This window comes from Salvelinus alpinus, chromosome 12, assembly GCF_045679555.1.
Source record: "Salvelinus alpinus chromosome 12, SLU_Salpinus.1, whole genome shotgun sequence".
NCBI classification, from domain to species: Eukaryota; Metazoa; Chordata; class Actinopteri; order Salmoniformes; family Salmonidae; genus Salvelinus; species Salvelinus alpinus.
The window spans coordinates 13,989,188-14,013,518 of record NC_092097.1 but is presented as its reverse complement, the minus strand read 5'-3'; the positions used below and the strand labels follow the sequence as shown (position 1 = coordinate 14,013,518).

At 44.2% G+C, this 24,331-nt stretch overlaps 2 protein-coding genes across 7 annotated transcripts in view; one reads left to right on the top strand and one right to left on the bottom strand.

Annotated features, from left to right (window-relative positions):
* Positions 1-469: 469 nt before the first annotated feature.
* Positions 470-4,004, top strand: LOC139535574 (PRA1 family protein 3-like). Its single transcript, XM_071335113.1, has 3 exons — positions 470-789; positions 2,442-2,659; positions 2,787-4,004. Exons 1-3 carry the CDS (start codon positions 611-613, stop codon positions 2,963-2,965), a joined length of 576 nt encoding a protein of 191 aa, XP_071191214.1. The 5' UTR covers positions 470-610; the 3' UTR covers positions 2,966-4,004.
* Positions 4,005-9,358: 5,354 nt separating this feature from the next.
* LOC139535572 (FERM domain-containing protein 4B-like) overlaps positions 9,359-24,331 on the bottom strand; it is a 68,792-nt gene continuing 53,819 nt past the window's right edge. For 2 of the 6 annotated variants that reach the window (XM_071335108.1, XM_071335106.1), the window contains exons 11-23: positions 23,619-23,705; positions 17,895-17,971; positions 17,033-17,171; positions 16,258-16,399; positions 15,991-16,124; positions 15,779-15,895; positions 15,387-15,615; positions 15,076-15,132; positions 14,791-14,938; positions 13,962-14,126; positions 12,993-13,738; positions 12,612-12,762; positions 9,359-10,930 (exon numbers count right to left, since the gene is read on the bottom strand). In XM_071335108.1, coding sequence (XP_071191209.1) covers positions 10,399-10,930; positions 12,612-12,762; positions 12,993-13,738; positions 13,962-14,126; positions 14,791-14,938; positions 15,076-15,132; positions 15,387-15,615; positions 15,779-15,895; positions 15,991-16,124; positions 16,258-16,399; positions 17,033-17,171; positions 17,895-17,971; positions 23,619-23,705 — 2,724 coding nt within the window. In that variant the 3' untranslated portion in view covers positions 9,359-10,398. Of the gene's footprint in view, positions 10,931-11,393; positions 11,559-11,951; positions 12,220-12,611; positions 12,763-12,992; positions 13,739-13,961; positions 14,127-14,790; positions 14,939-15,075; positions 15,133-15,386; positions 15,616-15,778; positions 15,896-15,990; positions 16,125-16,257; positions 16,400-17,032; positions 17,172-17,894; positions 17,972-23,618; positions 23,706-24,331 lie in introns of all 6 variants that reach the window. The other 4 variants (XM_071335112.1, XM_071335110.1, XM_071335107.1 and 1 more) reach the window with 4 other exon arrangements.

Here is a 24,331-nt window from a genome sequence, read left to right as displayed (position 1 = left end):
TGCTGATGCGCTGTATTGGTCAGTGAGAGGCTTTGTAGCCACCGGTCAGACATATTAGCACTAGTCCTCCATAGGAATGAATGGAATTCTACAGTATTTCATTTTACATGTCTCAAAATTACATGTATTTAAGTATTTTTTGTTCTTTTAGTTGGGACTGTAATACTCACTCTTAATAAAGGACATTTGAAAAAAATATATATATTCATGTTTTATTTTTATGTTTAACTCACATAATATAATTTAAGCGTATGCATTAAGGTGTCTAATAGAATACACGTGGGAAAAAACACATTTAGACAATAATAAATGCATTTCTATACCTTCCAAAATATTTGTTTACGCCGGTGGGGTAGTGCCAAGATGGAGGCGAGATGGAGGCGAGTTGGCTTCAAAATAGTGCCTTAGAAAGTCATCTAGTGTGTATATAAATAATTGGTTTATATACATCATTGGTTGACTGGTTGGTTTGAAAGCTATCGCGAGAAATGGAAGGGGTATTTTTTCATGACATTTGAGCATAATCTTCCTTTTGCTGTAGCCAGAAATACTTTATGCAGCCTACAACAAGCATATTAATTATATTTCATAGTCTTCATACAGTAGCAAAATGGCCAAGGTAGAACTCACACCGCTGAGACCCTGGGACGATTTCTTCCCAAGTTCTGACCGATTTGCTAAACCAGACGTGAGAGATTTACCTAAATGGAACAACAGGGTTGTCAACAACTTGCTTTACTATCAGACGAACTATTTGGCGATGGCTGTCATGGTTTTCCTTATTGTGGGGTAAGTAGCATGAGACGCTTTCCACAATTTCTATCGACAACATAAAATATCTGGAAATCTGCTTTACAGTAGGCCACCATTACCTAGTCTATTCATCTATGTTAACTCTAGCCATCACCTTAACTGTTGTGTTGACGTCTATAAAAGCTACAATCTGGGATTCGTTTTTGAGCAAAATGACAGCCCCGCCACTTGTTTTGGTATAGAGGCCTACATTATTGGTGCTTCTTGTTTTTTGTTGTTGTGAACAATGGAGTACATGTTGGGTTATGATAGGGTAAAACAGTTGCGCTAAAAGTTGAGGCATACATTCTTAAAGAATAATTTTCAATGGGTAACCTATGACCAATGAACATATTCCCAGATCCAAGATTGTACTTTTAACTGATGCCAGCCTGAAATTAAAGTGTTGGGTATCATTTGTGAATTATGGGTGCAGAGAGCCTCACTTTAAAGTCTAATCATAGGAGCTTCCTGCCATGTTCATTTCTACCAAAGCATATGTTGGCATTTTGTAATTTCTTACAATTCATCTGAATGAGCTTTCTCCTTCTATTGCCATGTCTGAAGGTTGGCAGCATGATACGGCTATATCTTGGCTAATGCCAAGGGAGACTGAGTGCATGATTGGTAAAACAAAGTCTCCAGACCTATTTTGGGCATAGAGGATGTGGACACGCTTCACAGGTTGAGAGACTTGTGTCTTGCATCCTCCTGAAACTCGACTTGCAAAGTCTTATTGCAAATGTAGTTAAGCTTTTCTGTTATGATGTTCACATTTAATTTCACAATCACTTTAGAAAATTGATATAAAGGCCTTGCTAGTGTCTCATTTCTTCATTTGTTTCTAGAATTGCTCAGATTTATGACATTGTTATTTCACAAATGGTGGAACATAGATGTAACCCGTCATGACTACATGACTAACAATTGATCACAAAAATGACTTAAGAGGAAGAGTTTCCACTTAAGAAATGTGGAGTTAGGGTTTCTAAAAATAGTCATATTTTGGCTAGACCTACTTGATTATGATGACACACTGTTGCTATGGTGGTCAGCTATTAAGCCCCTAATCCCTGCTCACTTATCAGCTGCTGTTCTAGATAACAGGAATATGAGATGAATAGAGCACAGAGAGTAAGCTGTCCTTAATAAAATAAATAAAAATAACCGGGGGTTGGGGAAAGCTCACCATTTGAGTCTGAAGATGTAACGTCAGAGAGTCGTATGATCTAAAACAACACTCTAGAATATAGTCTGAGACAAACTATTGGGAATTCTAACATCCCTAACATTGCTTCATAGGCTACGTCAAAACTACTTGCTGTTTAAAAGTTCCTCTCATCCTTCATTAGGCCATTTTTTTTTGCCAGTTATAGTAAATGTTACTGCTTTGTAATCTTTTGATGATGTAGATTCACTTCAGTAACACGTCACCATAATCTTTGAAATTGCTCTTATTGTGATTATTAATTAATAATGTTTTGTAGAAATACAAATTTTCATTAGAAAAATTTAAGTCATGTTGATGTATTGACAGTCTTTCACCACTAGATGGTATCACTGACTACAATGTATGAAAGCTCAACTCTTCCACACTGTTCCAGCCAGTGTATGATCCTACCCGTTCATTATGTTGTGCTTCCCTGCAGGTTCCTGAACCCTATGGAGATGTTCATGGGCATGGCGGTGGTGTCGTTGGTCTTCCTGGGCTCAGTGTGGGCTGGAGAGAATAAGGCCATGATCAAGGACTTTAAGAGGCAGAACCCCACATTATTTGTCATGGCAGTGATGCTTGCCAGCTACTTCCTCATGTCTCTCTTCGATGGCGTCATGGTCTTCATATTTGGGATCACGTTTCCTCTTCTCTGTATGTTATTTTTGTATTAATTGTTTCTTTTAGCTTACACTTCATTATGTCATCACATTAGTTCTAGGCAGAGAGGTGTCATGCAAATTTAAGAGTATTAATCTGCATCTATTTCTTTGGATTTCAGTGATCTTTGCACATGCCTCATTTCGCCTTCGCAACATGAAGAATAAACTGGAGAATAAAATGGAGGGGGCGGGGCTAAAGAAGTCACCAATAGGTATTCTACTGGATGCACTGGGCCAGCAGGAAGAGAGTCTGCAAAAGATCCAAGAATTCCTGGAAGGAAAACTAAAGGAAGGATGAGAACTCCACACAGACACAGTCCCTGTGTTGTCGTAGGTCCCCTATCAGCCTCCTTGGCCTCTGACCGGATGGGAAAATATTCCTTTGCACACCCCCTTTTAACGTGCAGTCTCATTGCATGCAGTCAATGTTGAATAGGAATGATTGTAATACATCTCAGCTTGTTTGAAAACTTCAGCTAGAAACCGTATTGCCTATTGCACATGCAAGTGTATGTGTGTTTAGACTAGAGAACATAATTGCACATGCAAGTGTATGTGTGTTTAGACTAGAGAACATAATTGCACATGCAAGTGTATGTGTGTTTAGACTAGAGAGCATAATTGCACATGCAAGTGTATGTGTGTTTAGACTAGAGAGCATGTGTTGAAAACACGCGTTAGTTTAACCTCAGGATATTTGTTACTCCACCCAAAACTTGTCAGGGCACTTTTTTTTTTAAAAGTAGTGATGTCTGCATCTCAATAGTTCACACGTGAGTCTTCCCCATTGAATGGATTTGTGTGTGTAGTTGGGCAAGTGTTGCCAAACCCTATATGCAATATTTATACAACTTATTTATATTTTGTGACTTTTGTAAATATAAGGAGTGAAAATATTGTGGCGCTAAAAGCAAAACTGTGACCGGACTGATTGAGGTCACTTGGATTGAAAAATAAACAGAACTATGTTTATTGTTCCATAGATGAATTCACAATTTATCTCGCAAATTAAGCAGTAGGGAATTAGCTTTTTAAAGTGCTGTGCATTCTCCCTTTTATTGATGCAAACATTGCAATGTGAAAATGCTGATTTGTGGAGAGTAGAACTTTACTACCTGTACTTTGCTACTAAGCTTTACTACCTTTCTTATTGGTCTCAGTCCTCAGAAGATCTGGAGGTGTTTAATCTATGCTTAATTATTTTCAATTAAGAGGAACAACTGACCGGCTTGGCTATGAAGGAGAAATTGTGAAATCACTGTAAATTATTAGTTGTGAATTTTTGTTTTCAACAAGTGTTAAATAAATACAGTACCAGTCAAGTTTGGACACACCTACTCATTCAAGGGTTTTTCTGTGTTTTTACTATTTTCTACATTGTAGAATAATAGTGAAGACATCAAAACTATGAAATAACACAATCATGTAGTAACCAAAAAAGTGTTAAATCAAAATATAGTTTAGATTTTAGATTCTTCAAAGTAGCCACCCTTTGCCTTGATGACGGCTTTGCACACTCTTGGCATTCTCTCGGCATTCTCTCAACCAGCTACACCTGGAATGCTTTTCCAACAGTCTTGAAGGAGTTCCCACATATACTGAGCACTTGTTGGCTGCTTTTCCTTCACTCTGCGGTCCAACTCATCCCAAACCATCTCAATTGGGTCGAGGTCCGGTGATTGTGGAGGCCAGGTCTCCTTGGTCAAATAGCCTTTACACTGCCTGGAGGTGTGTTTTGGGTCATTGTCCTGTTGAAAAACAAATGATAGTCCTACTAAGCCTAAACCACATGGGATGGCGTATTGCTGCAGAATGCTGTGGTCGCCATGCTGGTTAAGTGTGCCTTGAATTCTAAATAAATTACGACAGTGTCACCAGCAAAGCACCATCACACCACCTCCATGCTTTACGGTGGGAATCACACATGCGGAGATCATCCGTTCACCTACACTACGTCTCACAAAGACACGGCGGTTGGAATAGAAAGTCTCACATTTGGACTCATCAGACCAAAGGACAGATTTCCACCGGTCTAATGTCCATTGCTCGTGTTTCTTGGCCCAAGCAAGTCTCATCTTCTTATTGGTGTCCTTTAGTAGTGGTTTCTTTGCAGCAATTCGACCATGAAGGCCTGGTTCACGTAGTCTCCTCTGAACAGTTGATGTTGAGATATGTCTGTTACTTGAACTCTGTGAAGAATTTATTTAGGCTGCAATTTCTGAGGCTGGTAACTCTAATGAATTTATCCTCTTTTCTGGATTGACTGACCTTCATGTTTTAAAGTAATGATGGACTGTCATTTCTCTTTGCTTGTTTGAGCTGTTCTTGCCATAATATGGACTTGGTCTTTTACCAAATAGGGCTATCTTTTGTATACCACCCCTACCTTGTCACAACACAACTGATTGGCTCAAACGCATTAGGAAGAAAATAAAATTCCACAAATTAACTTTTAACAAGGCACACCTGTTAATTGAAACACATTCCAGGTGACAACCTCGTGAAGCTGGTTGACAGAATGCCAAGAGTGTGCGAAGCTGTCATCAAGGCAAAGGGTGGCTACTTTGAAGAATCTCAAATGTAAAATATATTTTGATTTAACACTTTTTTTGCTTACTACATGATTCCATATGTGTTATTTCATAGTTTTGATGTCTTCTATTATTCTACAATGTAGAAAATTGTAAAAATAAAGAAAAACCCTGAATGAGTAGGTGAGTCCAAACTTTTGACTTGTACTGAATATGTTTCAAGCAGAAAATCATAGTTCCTGTGCCCAAGAACGCCAAGGTAACCTGTCTAAATCGCCCCGTAGCACTCACATCTGTAGCCATTAAATGCTTAGGGTGTTTTTTTCTCACTGAATTCAAAGGTTTATTTAATAACAACATGGGAAAGAAAGTAACCTGACATTCTACGCTAATAAAAGGACCAAACAAAAGAACCGAGCCAATTGTGTCCTAATAAACTATATGAGAGATATTCAATATTGTGAATTTCATAATTTCATAACCAAATGACCTTTGAACAAGCGTTTGATTTAGAACTTCAAAGGAATGTGGGATCCTAACCTATGTCCCATCAGCATTCACTCAGCGCCTCACCCTGTTTTATCTCCACAGTACCTCCAGGGTGATGGATGGCCTAACTTTTACCTTCTCTCCACTTGTCCCAATGCTAATCAATAGGCTGCAGTAGATTATAGTGAAGAGCGGAATACTGCACAGTCAGTGACAGAGTGGATTCATCTGCAGTCACTCAACGCCAAACCTTCTCTGGATTGCTGTGTCAGCTACTTTGGCCTCTCATAGGCTCACATTGGAAATTCATTTCAAATCATGAAGTGATCATTCTATTGCACTTACAAGCCTTGGAGAGAAAGTTTTATGATTTACATAACGGTGTCTTTTTTTAAGGGTGTGTGCGTGAGAGCGATGGAGAGAGAGAGAAAGATAGACAGCAGGAACTGATGGCCTGGGTGTACTCGGGTGCAGTGTTTTAAGTGTGAGTGGTAGAGAGAGTTCAGCTGCAAGGCCTTATCGGTCCTCTCAGAGAACTGCACAAGTGTGATTTATGTCTCCTGCTGCGCCACTTTTCTTTCATGCAGACAACATTGAGCAACCTGGGAGCACACGAACACACAAGCCCCAGCGGCAGTAAACTCAAGTAAAGTCTCAGAGCAGAGAACACGGTGGAGGCTGTTGTTCTCTCCCCTCCAGCTTTTGTGCTGATTTACACAAACATGTCTGTTGTGTGAAGCAGCTCGTCCAACAGGCATGTGTTTGGTGTATTGCCTCCTGATCTGAACAGATGTTTAGTGAGGCTTTAAGAACATACGTGTTACTCTGGCAAGGAGCCCGGTGAGGAAACATCCTTTGTGCTGCCGAGACTCTCCCCAAAACACACGCATCTTTGCTGTAGTGTGTTTGGCATATTTTGAACAGGGATTCAAAAAGGTATTTCCTAACTAGCCATTACTGGCAGACCATGACCAGTGTAATCCTCCCTATCAGGCTTATTAACTTTGCTGTGTGAATGCATTTGACCACAGTTTGCTGACAGCACATGTAGTTTTGTATTTACCATTTTTTTGGCTGTTGTGTTCTCATGTGCTGTTATGGGTTTGGGGATGACAACATCTGTCTCTTCTTGTCGTTGTTGGAACAAGTCAGTCACTGGGCATGAAATGGAGTAATTCAGCATAATGCAACATTCATGAAGTCAGCTCATCCCGGCTCACGTCAACACTGTCAGCTGGCTGTGCATGCCTTAATCCATCATGCCATCAGAACCCTGTATCAGTCGGTCATATCCCGCATGAGACCACTTTAACCTGCAGTGCTATGAGACATCTACCCTATATTACTGTTTCTTCATGATCTCACAAACAATACCCCCCCCCCCCCCAGTTTAGGTACAGAACACTGATCCAGCTAACCCCTCAACTACAGGTCAGGAATATTGCTCCCTGAGCAGAAGTAAGACCTGCTGCCCTGAGGCGTGATGACCCATTATCATCCGGATTGACAGCTGCTTTACCCTGAGCAGGGTAAGCAGCAGGCAGGGTCTAGCTAACCACATGTCTGCACTTGATATCAGGGGAGTGTCTTTGTGGTCTATAGACACATACAGTAGCCCATTGTTTATGTAGTCTTGTGTCAGCTGGAACAGCCGTCGTGATATTCCGGTGCAGCTGTTGTCCAGGGAGGAGGTGGAGAGGGACTGGGGAAGACAGCTGTTGTCCAGGGAGGAGGTAGAGAGAGACTGGGGAAGACAGCTGTTGTCCAGGGAGGAGGTGGAGAGAGACTGGGGAAGACAGCTGTTGTCCAGGGAGGAGGTGGAGAGGGACTGGGGAAGACAGCTGTTGTCCAGGGAGGAGGTAGAGAGAGACTGGGGAAGACAGCTGTTGTCCAGGGAGGAGGTGGAGAGAGACTGGGGAAGACAGCTGTTGTCCAGGGAGGAGGTGGAGAGGGACTGGGGAAGACAGCTGTTGTCCAGGGAGGAGGTGGAGAGAGACTGGGGAAGACAGCTGTTGTCCAGGGAGGAGGTGGAGAGAGACTGGGGAAGACAGCTGTTGTCCAGGGAGGAGGTGGAGAGAGACTGGGGAAGACAGCTGTTGTCCAGGGAGGAGGTGGAGAGAGACTGGGGAAGACAGCTGCAAAAGTATGTCTCTCTCACGCTCTGTCTTGGGTAAACTCAAGGACCTGGAACCCTCCAAAACCTCCCCAGAGTTCAGTGGCGTTAAGAGCCATAACACTCCAAGGAGGGATACACAAAGCAAGCTGGTGAACTGTAGCCTCAATAGTAGGGTCAACAGTGGTGGAATGGTAGCAGGATATACTTGAAGTGCTGAGAAATGTGTGCTGGCTGGCTGACTGAGGGAGGAAAAAGGTGAAGGGTCACATTCTGCTCCATGTTTTGTTCCAGAATCACACTCGCACTAACTACATGGACAGAGTTTTGACTAGTAAGTGAAGTGAAACGTTGCAAAATGTAGATAGAAATCTAATGAATAGAGCAGACTCCTTTCCCTATTCAGCATGACCATTATATATGTACTTCTGCATTTCTTTTTGAATGTTCTTCAATGTTGTACCCTTATGAACAGGCCCAGGTTTAGAGCAGTTTACTCTAGCTTGTCATATATGGGAAGGGCAGTGGGTGTCAGCCTTTAAACAAACTGGTTTGTCTGGTTTACAACTTCTGCAGACACATAACCAGCGACTACACAGTGGTCAGAAAATGGAGCTAAAGCAGCCTAATTGAGTCTTAAATTCTGAGGCTAGCAACAGTTGTTAACAGCTATGACAGGTTATACTCTGCTACTCTGATATACTCGTTGTCACATTGTCATATTTCACCCCAATAAGTTGCCACTAGCAAGTGCAGGGGGATAGATATACACTGTGTACAAAACATTAAGGACACCTCTTTCCATGAGACTGACCAGGTGAATCCAGATGAAAGCTATGATCCCTTATTGATGTGACTTGTTAAATCAGCTTCAAATCAGTGTAGATGAAGGGGAGGAGACTTTTTAAGCCTTGTGACAATTGAGACATGGAGTACGTGTGCCATTCAGAGGGTGACATAAGTGTAAGAGCCGTTTGAAAAGACTGCCTGAGATTTCCGTCTGTTTTGGTGGGATGGTGTTATGGCCTGCCTGGTGACCTCACCAGTCGGTAAATTAGTTAATAGGCCAATAAAAAAAGTTCCAAACCTCTCTGCCAATAACAGTTCGTTTTTGGTTTTCTCCTCCCCACTCAGAGCACTCCCAGACAGTCCTAGAAAAATTCTTACATGAGAAATTGCTCTTTGATAAAAAGCTATTTTTGTTTATTTTTGACCATTTTAATTAAAAACAAATCACAGTAAGGTACTTAATTGTTACCCAGAAATGATTTGATATAAAACAGCTGCATTGGAACTTTAAAAAGAATCATATTATTGTCCTGAGCTCTAAATTCATAATTTTAAGTAAAAAAAGCATTCTTTACGGTAAAACCCAATGAACTAATTACACTGGCTGAACGGAGACGATTTAATTTAAGTGCTTGATTAAATGGATCTGGATTTAAATCCTCTTTTACTGAATCAGTTACTGGAGATTTGTTATTTTCAGTTATAACGGTGTTTCTCATGACACATAATAGCAACCATTTTAGAGAGTAAAACATGAATGAACTGAGGATATAGTTCAAAATGTATGTTTTAATTCAAATGCATTTCAATTATACAAAAAACTAAGAACCAGCTTAATATTTGATTGTTTACTATATATTACATGCTTCTTAAAATACAAAAAAAAATGCTCTAAAAACAGACAGAACCATACAATCTATTTACATTATCAACAGGTACATACAAATTCCTTCTTGAGGAATGGAGAGCACCAGTCCATTCCAGCATGGGATGCAGTAAGCATAAAAAAAAATAATCTTGTATCGACAAAATTAAGCCCTGTAATAGACTTAGGATTAACATCACAGTCATTGATAAAGTGTTAACATGGTCTTTGAAGGTATAAAAGCCGACACGGTTGAGTCTTTAATGGTTAGACTGAAGCGTTTGGAAGTAAAGATGATAAAATTGCTGAGAATGAGAGGTCCAAATACTTGTAAATGGCTGGTGCAAAAAGACTGACCAACAAAGAATAGCAAAGGGCTGTACATAGCTACAAACAACGCTACCATAGAATGGGCTCTGGAAACTGGTAGAGACTGGAGAATGTTTCAGCAGGTCACCATTGGTTTCCATCCTTAATTTCAACATGTCATTGTTTGAAAGATCCTTCATTGTAATGGTGAGCATACAGCTTCCCCATATATTGGTCACGCAGGACAAGTCATGTTCATTGTCCTCCATCCTCCTACTGTCATCCCAGCCCCTCAGACTAATCCAACCAGCCACAACACCAAGTGCAACTCAGTGCGCAACAAGTGCCAACACACAAAATCTAGCAATCCAGAACATTCAGATCAGGTGACCGTGTTGTAATTCTGCTTTCAGAGACTATGACTGTATGCAGGTAGACCCACTTTAGCAATTCCGTGTAGGAGAACTGAAATCAGCTGTACATCGACTTTAGGTCATTCCCTGTGTGAATTCCATAGTGTTGTTATTTGATTCTTTGGGTCCTTTCTTCCATCCAGAAAAACAGCTAAGTGCAGTCCAAGGCACATGAAAGTGTCACAAAGTGGAAGTTGAGACAGTTCATGATGGGTCTTACCGCTAGACTATAGTTCCAGGTTTGGAGGAGCCCTCGTGCCAGTAAAGTCGCGGGTCGTCTGGATCCAAGCTGCAGTTTGTTTGGCTGCCGATGAATGGATCGGTTTGGCTGCCGATGAATGGATCGGTTTGGCTGCCGATGAATGGATCGGTTTGGCTGCCGATGAATGGATCGGTTTGGCTGCCGATGAATGGATCGGTTTGGCTGCCGATGAATGGATCGGTTTGGCTGCCGATGAATGGATCGGTTTGGCTGCCGTTGAATGGATCGGTTTGGCTGCCGATGAATGGATCGGTTTGGCTGCCGATGAATGGATCGGTTTGGCTGCCGATGAATGGATCGGTTTGGCTGCCGATGAATGGATCGGTTTGGCTGCCGTTGAATGGATCGGTTTGGCTGCCGTTGAATGGATCGGTTTGGCTGCCGATGAATGGATCGGTTTGGCTGCCGATGAATGGATCGGTTTGGCTGTTGTTGAATGGATCGGTTTGGCTGCTGATGAATGGATCGGTTTGGTTCACATCTACATAGGATCTGCAACACATACAGGATACAAAACAGGTTAGGCTAAAAATAAACAAAGCTGGTAACACAATCCAAGCAAATAGACATTTCTCACTGGTGGAAAGTAATTTGAATAATTTAACCCTGGGATGTTGATTGGTTGGGATACAGTGCTAGAGAAATGAAAATGGACAATTCTATGCCGGTTTGAAAATGCCAAAATGTGTTTGTGTGTTTGACCCAGGATTAAACTTTTCTCACACCTAAAAACAAAGCAGATGCACAGAACAACAAGCATGAAACACACAGCATTCAGATATCCAATAGGCAGGGTCACATTTTCTTCCACATATACCACCACTTCCAGAGCTGCTACCCCACCACCACCAACAGTGGACACCACCATGAGTAAAGAGTAGAAGAACTGCCACGTACAAAATGAGTCCCCACCAACACCATAGCATCTTTGTGGGTAGTTCGTTTTTTCTCTCACCCTTTCTTTAGTGCGGTGCCTTTGATTAGGCGGTTTCATTTCGCTGGTCAGAACTCAGTACCATGATAGGCACCAGCGTCATACATCTCTAATGACCCTGGAGCCCATGCTGGCCCCGGCTCCAGTCTACCACAGCGCCTCCACTCATACTCTGCTGGGGGACATCTGTGCACGAGAGGGTCAAGGATGAGTGATAGCAATAACGGAGAGGGAGGAGGCAGCTTAAGTGGTGTATGTATGCCTTTGCACACCCCATAAGAGAAATGTGACCGCTGGATGACAATTGGAACTAGTATGGCAGCTGAAAGAGATGGCAGACGTAAAAAACAATCCTAAAAGCCATGCAGTTACCAAAGAGCGAGAGACAGAGAGAGAAAGAGAGAGCGAGAGAGACGGCTCAAACAAACAGCTTTGATACGCATTGAAAAAGAGAAGTCCAAGGTACAGACCAGGACGTTTTTAGCTCACTTAAAAAAGAAAAACAAGCAAGCAATGAAGTCACGCTGAGGGCAGACTGATAAGCAAAACCACAGACAGGCCTGGTAGCTGGTTACTTACTACCATCATGGGCTACACTTAGCAAAGGAGACTTTACTAAGTATCTGGCTTCTGGAGCTGTGGGGCTGCTGCATGGGGACTAGAGCCCTGGCCTACCAGCCCTGGGCCCAGCCGGAGCCCACAGCGAGGGGAGGAGGAAGAGAAGGGGGAGGGGAGGAAGGAGGAAGCAGAGGAAGAGCTGGCAGGGACAAAGCCACAGCATCTCTGGCCATCAGGGCTGTACCAGGAACCCTTAGAGTGCTGGGAGGAGGAGGAAGAGGAGCCGTATCTATGAAGAGAGCGGTCCAGTGGACAGTTAAAGCAGGAGAGGAACCACCATTCGTAATCCCAGTAAGAGGAAGAGCTGACCATTGGCAGCACAGACAGACGTTATATGCTATAATCCAATCCAAGCAGTCATGCTAATTGGCTTGTGACTGAGGGAGCACCAACTATCAAAGGGTATTGTAAACGTCTGGGACATATCATGGTCAGTAAGGGAGCTTAATGTCAGCCACACAGGCCACAATGGTGTGTGACTGATAAACCAAATAGCAGCTTAATATTTTCCAGCAAGCATCCATTCACCATAATGACACAGTATTGATTCTTAGGGCCATGTTTAAGTAGGATCAGGGAGATCTAATTAAGTAAGAAGCTGAAATGGGGCCAGGAGCTCACCTGCTGTAGGCGGGGTGGTGAGCTGTGCCGTAATGTGCTGTGCCATAGGAGGGGTAATGCTGCTGCACGGGCAGGGGCGCGTCGTACTCTACCATACCGCCACCCAGGTGACCGGGCCGGCCTCCTGCTGTAGAGGACTGATGAGACGAGACTGGAACAGAAACAGGAAGAAAGTAAAGTTAGAACAGGATGACATAGCTCTAAGATATAGAGCGCTAACGAGAGACTGAAAGTTAGCGTTTGTCAACATGCACGAACGCAGAGTTGGCGGAGGAGTGGGCGTTTTGCGCCGCTCATACAAGTGAAACAAAATAATTGCCTTTGAATAACAGACTGGATGCGAGTGATGTGAGAGGAGAGACTTTGGCATGCTGTCTGTACCTGAGGAGTAGGACATGGTCCTGCAGTAGGGAGCTGGCATGGTCTGGTAGCCCAGGCTCTGATGGGAACCCCTCTGATTGTAGTCATAGGCCTGTGGCTGCTTGTGGCTTGCGTTGCGGTGATACCAGCCTCTCAGGTGCTCCTCCACCAGCGCCTTCTGGATGTTCCTGGTCACGTGTTCCATTCTGGGCGGAGCGTGGCGGTTCCTGGGCGGCCTCAGCGTGGCGTAGGGGTTCTGGGCCATACTGTCCGTCTCGTCATCACCATAGCGACTGCTGTACGCATCATGTCCGTGGTAGGCCGGCGCTGCGTTGTAGGAGGGGTGGACGTTGTAGTGACCCTCCAACTCGTTGTGGTACATGTAGACGCCGTTAGAGTAGGGCTCTGGCTCTGGGTAGCCCGTCACGTAGTAGGCCGTGGTGGTGGGTCGCGGTGCCCGGGGGGGCTGGTATGTGTTGTAGCGGGCATCAGTCTGTGCCAGGTTGGGCATGCTGCCCGAGTTGGCATAGACGTTGCCCTTCCTGCCCCGCCGTCGGTCCCTGGGGCGGTGGGTATGGTTCCCGGGCGCTGTGTACTCCACGCTGGACTGGCTGGTGTAGGATGAGCCGTCGTCCAGGAACTCCGTGCTGTTGCTGCGGCGAGCCAAGACGGACGCGGGTGCCGGAGGCGCAGTCTCAACCAGGAACTGAGACTGGGACTCCAGACTGCCACTCCGCTGGCGGAAATGCTGAGGGCCGTCCTCCGACCTGGGAATAAACAACATTAGAATTGGATCCTCGGTCCTTTTCATATCAAATAAATATGGAAAACTGTGTCACATCGGGTTACAATACGTTGTACAGAGAACAACACTCTAGACAGGAGGTTAGTCTAATTGGGGCTCATGGCTGGTGCTGAGACAGATGTGGTGAACATCAGGAGGCAGCTGTGTATGCGAGGCGTGTATTGGGACATGGATGCCTGGCCTACCTGATCTGGGTACTGCTGTAGGCGTTGCGGGTGAGGAGTGGAGTAGGAGGCATGCTGCGTGCGTCACGCGGCTGTCTGGAGGCAGGCTTGTAAGGGCTGATGTGGCTCGATAAGGCGTCCGCGTGATTGTAGTGGAACGGTTCCCGGACTTCGCCATCATTTAATCTAAAGCACATAAAAACAATGCTTTTTCACACACTTGACTTCCTCAGGGTGAAGCTTTTATCGTGGTAACACAACCTCTGCGTCTTTACTCAAAAAAACAGAAAAAACGTGCCGCGTTTTCATTCAAAACTTTCCCCTGGGTGACAGTAATTTCATAGCTCATTGATCTTTCTCTTCATGGAACGGTAAACAAATAACATTACAAAAACGGTAGCTGTATGAAACCTACATGAACCACTGAATTCTGCTCTCCTCTCCCAACAGCATATCATCCATGTCATTTGGTAAATGTTCACACAGTGAGCAAATACATTAAAATTCTGAACGTTTCCAGAGAAGCTTTCTGGTCCCAGACTGCTTTTTTCCCCCCTCCTTGGGATTGTAGTCTGTTCCTTAGCAGGCAGAGACATGCTTACTGCCGTCTATTTTTAAACGTGGAGCGCGTTTGGGCTGATAAGAGGAGATTGTGGGGGCAGTAGGAGAGAAGGAGGCGGCTGGTAGGAATGCAGGCGGCCCTCCCTAGTTCTCCTGTACAGGTTTATACTGGCTGCTGCTATGGCTTTCTGGGCCCCAAGAATAACTGCAACACAGAGACTGGATAACAAAACAGCCCAGAGCCAGTAGGGCTGAAGCCACTAGCCAGGCCCGTGCCAAGTAAGCCTACCTGCTGTTGGTGCCGAGGTCCTGGAGCTGGTTGTGAGCTGAGGCCCGTCGATCAGACTGGTAGTGGAGACTGAGGGTGTCTGAGTGGTGGGGCCGGGGAGAGTACTGCACCGAGCGGGACCGTTGCCTCTGGTCTCCCAGATCCTCATCTTAAAACACACACAGGGGAAGGAACTGTCATTGTCATGGTCTGCTAAGAGCTATGGGGGATGATACAGAGGTTTAGCTAATGTATGCATGCATGTATGTATGCATGAATGAATGATATAACCTCCGCAGCACTCACCATCGTCCAGAGTAAGGCTATCGGACAGGGAGCTGAGTTCGGCGGGGTTCACATCATCTGAGAAAAGGGGAGAGACTAAGGCTTTAGACATGCTTGTTTTGGGCTTTTCATTAGAAGCCATTAAATAAACAAATCCACATCTGATAAAAATCCATCGCCTGAAGTCTAGTTCCTTTCCGACTAATACAGACAAGGTGCTGATGGCAGGATTTCTGATCTCTGACTCCTCTGTAAGCTACACTAATGTAAACCATGTTTTCACTGTGACAGTTTGTGATGTCTGCCGGCTGATATGGCATGGTGTAGGCTACCTGCTATGATTATTGATGCTCTCTGGGTGGGCTTCTTGCCCGTCTTGACCCTGTATTCGTTGATCTCCTCCTCAATCTCATGCAGCTTCCTCATGGCGTCCAGGTAGTTCCTCCTCCTCTTCTTCTTCACTGTCTTACAGAGCTCAGCCTCGTTGGCCAGTTTCTTCGCCGCCTCCACGATCTTCTGCTGCAGGGCAAACCTGCTCTCCAGGTTCCTCAGGTGGGGATCCTGCCGGACAACACACAGTACAAACTGAATTTTACACACAAACGTGCAGAACGAAGTCTAAATATATGATTATAATATTTCACTACAATGTCAATCAAGCCCATGATTTATTATCTAAAACTTATGACAGCCAGCGCTCCCATCCTGTGACTGCCACACTAACCGCGTCATAGGGGAAGAGGTCGTCCAGTTTGAAGGCTGTCCCCATGCGCCGACGGACCACGGGGGGCTTCTCACCCGAGGCTAGAGGGTACTCTTTAGGCAGACTGCCTGTCAGCTCCTGGAGGAACAAAACAAAAAAAAAACAGAACATATCAGCTGGGATATAATCTACTTGAAATCATGAAAGACCTTGAGAATGCTAAAGATGCTTACAGCTTCACGCAGGCATATCTTCTTGAGCTCCTCCAGTTTCTGAGTTAGAGTATCCTGCAGATCCTTCCGTTTCTTCTTCAGGTCAGCAATCTTTTCCTTCTTCTGTTCCTCGCTCACCTCAGAGTCTGCTGATCCTGCAACAGGCAGGCATTATATTTAGACCATGATGACCACTAATTTCATCAAATCTAATCATCATTTGTCTTAAATGGGAGTCTATAAGACATATGTCCATCCAGCGTAGTTCATTGTTAGCTTATTGTCTACCTGCTGAGATGAGGGATCCGTTGCTGGCCATGATGAGCTGGTCTTTACTCTCTAAGCTGGACAGCTTACTGATCCTGGGCGCTCTGATCTCGGTCAGGTCCATGGTGATGTCATTCAAACTTCTGGCTGTGGCAACTTTGGACTGGAGAGAGAGACAAGGAGAGAAGATAAAGTCAGTATTTCATCTTAATGATTGTGCAGTGCGATGAGAGACCCGTTTGCATGCTTCAGTTTAGGCTGGGAGCGGAGCTCGGTCTCTCTGTCATTAATCAGCCTCAGCACTATTCCTGGATGAGCACTGGTAGAAGCCCAATCTGCTTCTGGAAGGCAATTTTTTGTTGTTGTTGACTGCAGCCACACGTGCACTCATTCACCCCCTCGGAACAAATCTCATCGCTCACACTCAACTTGGAAACGATAGCAATGCACAACAACCTACTAAAATATGCACAATCTAAACAAACACATCCAAAAAGACCCTTCCGTTGATTCATCAAATAAAAACAGCAACGCAACTCAGCATTACTTCTAGAATCATATAGCCAAGCTTGGGCTAGTCTAACAATAGTACAACATACATAAGATACTGGGGCAGAGACATGTTAGCAACCGGGAGGAGTAAAAGGTAAAGACAAGCCAGATGTGCATGGTGGAGTGGAGAGATGGTGTGTGGAGATAGATCCGATAGCGTGGTGAGGGTGATGAGGCCTTGAGATAAGGCTAGGAACAGCATAGAGCCTCCAGATGCAGGGGGGAGTGAAGAGAAGACACTCACTTTGCTCTGCTTTCTGTCCAAATAGAACTGGTGCTGACTGATGGCCATGACCCAGATGGTCTTAATCAGAGAGTGGCTGGCATACCACGAGTGGATGACCGATCCGGTCTGCCCGAATGTACGCCTGGACACTGTCCTTCTGTTGATTAACGGAGACAGATAGACACACACATTTTTAAATCACTCATGTTACTGCTAGGAGTAATGTCATCTCTTTAATCCAGACTGGGAATACCTGGATCTCACGTGTAGATACACTTTTAATAACATGATATGATGGGTACTGATATCAGAATCATACACAAATCAGGGATTACAAAAACAATTCCTCGCATAAACTCACTCAGCATCCAAATTAAATCTCATGACTGGTTCTGTAATTCAATACATTCATGGCGGAGAGATAGAGCAAGATTAGGTTGGTTTTGCACCAGTGATTTTTAATCACAGCCAAGCTGGCTAGCAGCACCATATTAAACCTGTGATCAAGCACCGAGGCTAGAAGTGCCGCAATGTCCCGAGAACACAGACGGCAGCAGTCCTTTACAGCAGGAAGGAAGGCCTTCATTTGTGACTAGCAGGTTGTTGTATTGGAGACAGCTCATTAACACTAGGCTCTGAAAAGGGCTCGAGGCAGCAGACAGACAACTAAGGCTTCGGATACCAGTTGTAACGTTTCCGAAAGGCTAGTATTGGAATATAAGGAGTGATTTCTGGGTCTAGTCTAGTAGGCACAAAACGTTTTGAGGCGCTTCAGCAACCTGTCCAATAACATTTTCCAGTTCAAATTTTTTTTTGCCATGTCAGGCCCAACAGAACATGACCCAGGATCGATCGATGTATCCAGTATCGGTTTTCTCACCTGTGAGGGTCGTTCACCTCCACTGCAAATTTCTTCTCACGGAAATACAAATTATCGAGCTGCTTCCACTGAAACAACTGCAGACAGAGAAAAACAGGACACACCACTCAGTACATAGTATACGGGACCATGCCTTGTTTGAGTGAGTGCAGACCTACAAAGAGATGTGGTTTGATACATCGCTGCATGAAAACAAACATTTACATCCTTATTCATTCCAAAGTGCTTGAGGCGTCCAATATGTGTACCATCGAAACACAAAGAAAATGCCACAAGCATGGATAAACACTCTTCGCTTTGTCCCAGACACACCAGCCTTTCTCTTGGCCCTTCCTCGTTAAATCCCAGTGAACTTGCAACATTAACAGCAGCTACTACTCAGTAATGAAGCCAGTGCAGAGAGCAAGACTTGCCTAGCTGAAAACGAAGCCTCTCATTTCATTCTGCCTGAAGGGAGAATGAAAACAGGGCAAGAAGGAGTGCACTTTAGTCAGGGTGAAACATCTGCTTACGGTGAAAACGGGATTTCTTTAGAGAGTTGGAGCTCTCATGTTATGTGAGAAACAGAGAAACCACCACTAACACCAGAATCCGGGGGTGTAGATTTATGACAGAGGGTCTAAATAAACATTCTCTACCAGGTACCTGCGAGCCAGGCAGACAGTCAGAGCTCTAAATAATAGAACACATTATCCTGGACTACAGCGGCATATGGGTAATATATCATAGACTACCTACAGTCTTCAGCGAGAAATCAAAATCATCTCACAAGAAGCCCAGCCCATGACACTGTACTATGTAGCATACATCACAGTGTATATTGGCTATTCTTTCACTCCTCTCTGATCTGAAAACTGCTCTTAGTACTTTTTTAAAAATGATACCACAACAGCAACCATTTTTTTATTTTTTTAAACAGGTTCTACATGTTGCCAGTATACTGTCAGTCTGGTGTAAAATGGTGGATTACACAGCACGTTAACATACAGTTACTAACAGGTAACCCAAAAAAACTGAATGACAACAAAATAACAACTGAATATATCCTAAACTACCTAGTCAGGTTAATGGGAACAAAATGGAAGGCTTACCAAAGCAGGTTTTAGTGCTTATTAAATCCCTGGTGAATTATCAGGGTGCTGTTGAACCCTCTGGATGTTTCCCACAGGGCTAGAGACTTCTTTGAACAATACGCTCTTGTCTGTTCTCAGGCAGCCAGAAAGGTGTTGGAAGAGTTTCAGCTGAGCAGGCTCCACCCCTCCCCCCCCACCTCCTCTGACATCACAAACACCTCACCCAGCTTGCACCTCTCTCTCTCAAATTCTCTCTGTGTTACTCACTCGATCACTCACTTCCTCTTCAGTCAAACCTGATGAACAGGTTGTGTACAGTGCACACAAAGGTATTCTACCTCATTTTCTGAGAACTGACCGTTGTTACCCTCGTTCAGTCTGCTTCAGTTCCGTTTATCCACACATCTTAGATTAGCCTTCTAGTCATACCTGACCCTTAGCACCTTCATTACCCTCTGTGATGTTGTTCTGTGTTCTATATACCTTGCCAACCCCTGTTGTTTGTAGTGCCATCAACTCCAGCCTCCCATCGCTCCCCCAAGGCAAATATGTCAGGAATCTACTACTTTGGTCTAATCATTAATAGCAGGCCCCTCCCTCACCTCGCTGTGAATACAGGACAGCGCTCGGTCAGTTCTTAGAACCGGGCCCTACCTGACAAGGAAGAATCTCTCATTACACCTCTAAAGCCAGTTACTTAAACCAGCAAACCAAACTACCACAAGGTAGTCTTCAAAGAAAAAATGTAACACAAACTCTGCAACTGACAAAACAAATGCTGTAGCCAATAACATTTAGTATATTAGGTAGCAATGTTTCACAAGATAATAGTTCAGACTTCAAGACTTTAGCCCCCCCCCCCAAAAAAGCAAAGAGGTAGTAGTTTATGATTTACAGACTGTAAAGAGAAGCATCTCCAGAGATCTGGAGTAGTAAAGTCATCCAGTTTCTCCATTGATGCTCCAGATGATACTGCAAGCCTAATCAATTAGATTCCTAGTCTCACCGTGGATTGGGAGCATGGTAATTACTGAACAATGAGAACCAGCAGCCTCCATACTTCCCACAGGCTCGTCCCATTGTGGGGGACACCCCTCTTCAATTCACAAACCCCCTGGCCACTTAATACTCAATTAATAGTAGAGCACATTCAGAAAAGACACCGATAAGTCATATTTACGTAACTAGGTCATGCAATCATTTCAACACACACATTTAATAGGTGCTCAAGTGTGGCCGATGGTAGTGACTGCCAAAATATGTAAAAAATGTGACACCTCAAACTCTGATTACAAGACCACACTGTCTAGACAGAGAACAGTCCAAGACAGTGCTGCTAACAGCCTTCAAACCAACACCAAAACTAAACACGAGGTGAAAATGGTGGAGAGACACCGTTCAGTCATCTGGAGTACAGAACAGTAGTTCCCCCATCTCGGTCTAATTTCAGTTGTTACACTTCTCATTAGAGGCTGAGCCCATGCCAAAATGCCTGTTGTCATAGATAGTCCCAGAACTTTCTGATCCAGACCCAACCCTGAACCCACAACAACCACCCCAGACCACCCCCCAGGGCTTTGTGACTTGACAGAGTCATTTCTGAGGATTAAAAAAAAAATGATTGTGTGTCAAAGGCCGTGACTCGCACCCCTATGCAGGATGCGTACGGCCACACCCTTCTCATACCATGTCACATGGCACGCTGGCTGGTAACACGGAACATTTCCACCAGAAGCATGACGGGAGAGATTGCTACAGTCGACTAGACTCCATAAACACGCATTAAGGCTATGACTTTAACCCAATATATACTAGGGTGAAAGAAGTGTGAAAATGGCTTGTATGTGGAATGGATTTGTATGGTCCACTGCCACAGCTGGCATTCGATTTTAACACCCTTTTAAATATTTGAGCAGTCTTTTACTGTTCCAAGACCAAAATGTATGGTCTGTCATATGATCATTACCGAAATAATTTCATCCTTACTGAGCTGTGCTTACATTGGTTGATCATATATCTGGACCTGCAAGTGATTGTTAATTTATTTATTATTTAAAAAAAAACACATACAGAGAGAGACAGGGAGTGAAAAAGAGCTCATGAATGATTCAAGCCTGTATGAATCAAGCTGGGCTCTAAAAGCTCTCTACGGATGCTTGCTCCTCCGGCCATCTTAGAAATCACTTTTCATTTATAGTACAGCTTTTGTGTAAAATGTGGTGCTCTAGCATACATATGATTCTCCTGTATGGTCTTCAGTACTCTACCCATTCAAATGCAAACTTCCCTTCTTCCATAGTCGTGGTATGCTTGAACACGCAGTTCAATAGACAGACTATCAGAATGACATGTTGGCTACTATTGACATTTTGGTTCATCCCATTCATGACGTTGTGATGAAACTGACATCCATGAGGAGGAGGATAATGAGAGGTTAAGCTACAGTAACTCCTTTCAGCGCATGTCACTGAACTCTGGGAGAACCTCAATTAAAAGCCTTTTCATCCCGATGCCCCAAGATTTCTCAGGGGACGAGTGGAGTGCAGAAGTGGGCTCCTTCTTCTGCAGCTCCCCCTCAGCCCCCTCCCAGCCTCCCAAGCGTCTCTCAGCCCCCCTGCCAAGGTGATTGTGTTTTATTACTTGATCAATTGTTTGCTCTCCAAGAGACAAAACACACACAATGACAGGCAGCTTTGCATAATGAGCGCGGCATGCTGGGAGAAGTGCAGAGGGGGGCTGCGCTGAATACAAAGGCCGCCAGCCTCAACAGGACGTACTATCAATATTATACCAGATGACAGGCCCTTCTAGAACAGCGGCTAGAGTTGTGTACTAAACAAAAAAAGCATGTAAAAATTTTAAAAGTCCACCCTTTCACCAAGGGATTGCTGAGGAGGAGTTTTGGCATGAATGCACCCTCCCTTTATGGTCAGTGGGTTGGGTTGGTCTGGGTGGAGCATGGTTCTCTCTCAGAGCAGAGCGCCCCTCACAGAGACAGCCCAGTCTGGCTTGGTGCCAGCTCCTCCAGCCCCAGAGCCCTGCCTGCCTGCTCCCCATGGCGCGCCATAATTACACCTTCCACTGGGAGGGCTGCTGGGAAAGGAGCTGCGATATGCTGGGTTTAATAAGTGGGACATGTCCATTAATGCCTTGGCATCCGCTGCAACAGCACATCCAGCTGTGTCAACAGGTGTCCACAACATGGAACAGATAAGACACATACTAGTAATGAAGCTGGCCGAGGAAAACACACAAGACAAAACGTGCATAGAAAGTAACATAACAATCCCCTGAAAATAGATGAGATGAGGTGAGACGTAGGGCTGGGAATGGCCAGGGACCTCACGATATGATATTATCACGATTCTTAGGTGCCGATACGATATGTATTGCGATTCTACATGGATTGTGATTCGATACTGTGATTTTATTGCAAATCGATGTTCCAAATACATTGCTCTCCATATGTCTGCTACAGAGGGACAAGAGAAAACACGTTTGGATCAGTCATGGAAATAAAAGTGCTGAAAATAAATACTGGACTTTTGCTGCAGGTACAGCCAACTAGCGCAAAAATAATATTGCGTTATGTAATTATCGATTCCCCCCCTCACTAGTGAGCAGAGGATGTTTAGAGGGATAATGATAGAGTAGAGGACAATCTTTATTTCAAAAGTAGCATTTTCTTTATTTAAAAAGGCCAAAACTGTAACTTTGTTTCATATTTGTAATCACAGTCGTAGTTATTACCATTACACCCTAAATGAGGAATCTTATCTTTCCCTTTCAAGACAATTTGATGCACATCTACATACATGGGCTCTGATACGTTTTAGTTTGAAACGATTCGGTGTGAATCAGTTTGATTAGAGGAACGATCTGGCGCAATATGATTCCAGGCACTAACATTTGTTACATAAACACATTGATTTTCCATTCTAAATGAAAACCTGCTGCTGATGGAGCTCATGAGCTTGGCCTCTCTGAGCGCAATCTGTCTGAGCCAACAACAAAAGCGTGTGTGTAAATGATGTCTATGGCGTATGTAGGCACCTGAGCATAGCCATAAGGGAAACTGGGCATCTACCACCCCGTTATCAGTTAGAGAAGGAGGGAGACATATTCTTTTGAGCATGGTGAAGTTATTCATTAGACTTTGGATGGTGTATCAATACAACCAATCACTACAAAGATACAGGCGTCCTTCCTAACTCGGTTGCCGGAGAGGAAGAAAACCGCTCAGGGATTTCACCATGAGGCCAATGGTGACTAAAAACAGTTTAATGGCTATGATAGGAGAAAACTGAGGATGGATAAACATTGTAGTTACTCCATAAAACTAACCTGATTTTTCACCTAGTCGGCTCGGGATTCGAACTAGCAACCTTCAGGTTACTGGCCCAACACCCTAACCGCTAAGCTACCTGCCGCCGCTACCTGCCACACCCACATTGATAACACAATTTTACCTCCCTTTCCTCCCTCTCTTTTTCCACTTTTCCATGACACTGGCCAAGAACAAGCTTTTTGTTGCCTTTATTTACAGTTTGGTGGCTTATTAACCAGAGGAGTGGGGGTGGGTGTTGAGTTGGAGCATAGGAATGACAAAAGGAACAAAAGCCACAAGACATACAAAGGGAGGCCAACCTACCTTCCGAGGTTTCAACTTGTCCTGTAAATCGTACTGTCCGATGCCTTTATAGCTGACTCCCAGCCACCACGGTAGGCCCTGCTTGTCCTGTTGAGAAGGCAAGGCACACCACTCATTAAGAGCAGCTTCAGTGGTACAGTTTTAAACTAAGGGCCATTACTGTGGCAATTACCCCATTAGGCTAGCAGCACAAAGGAAGATCAAATACATTGAAGCAGCCCTAAAAATCAACAGCATGAGGGAGTCATTTTAACACCAGCGTTTGATGTGCTCAGACACCCTGCTTTAATGAGTGAGTTGGGAGGTGGCTGGGGCTCTGGGAGAGAGAGGGATCACTCAGTCATCAGTTAACTAAGCATGCGGCCGGAGCAAACAACCAGCTTAAGTCCCCAATCAGCCTCCAGAGGGAAAATGGCTGTATTTCTATAGGAAATAACTACTTCTTAATAGGGTTGTCATAACACCAGTATCACGATACTCAGAGGTATCGTGGCAAGGAAACCAAACATGAAGCGGACTGAATTTCTTGAGTAAAACAGCCGTAATGTTGGAAACAAGCAGCCTTATGTTGTCATCAGAATCACATGTTTTTTTCCAAAGCTATAGCACACAATATTTTCCATACAGTAGGTTTCTTAAAGGACCAAAGAGTTTAGCCTGCTTTGTGTTTTCCTTTTTTCCAATGGAAAATCAGGTATTGTAGTATCGCGATA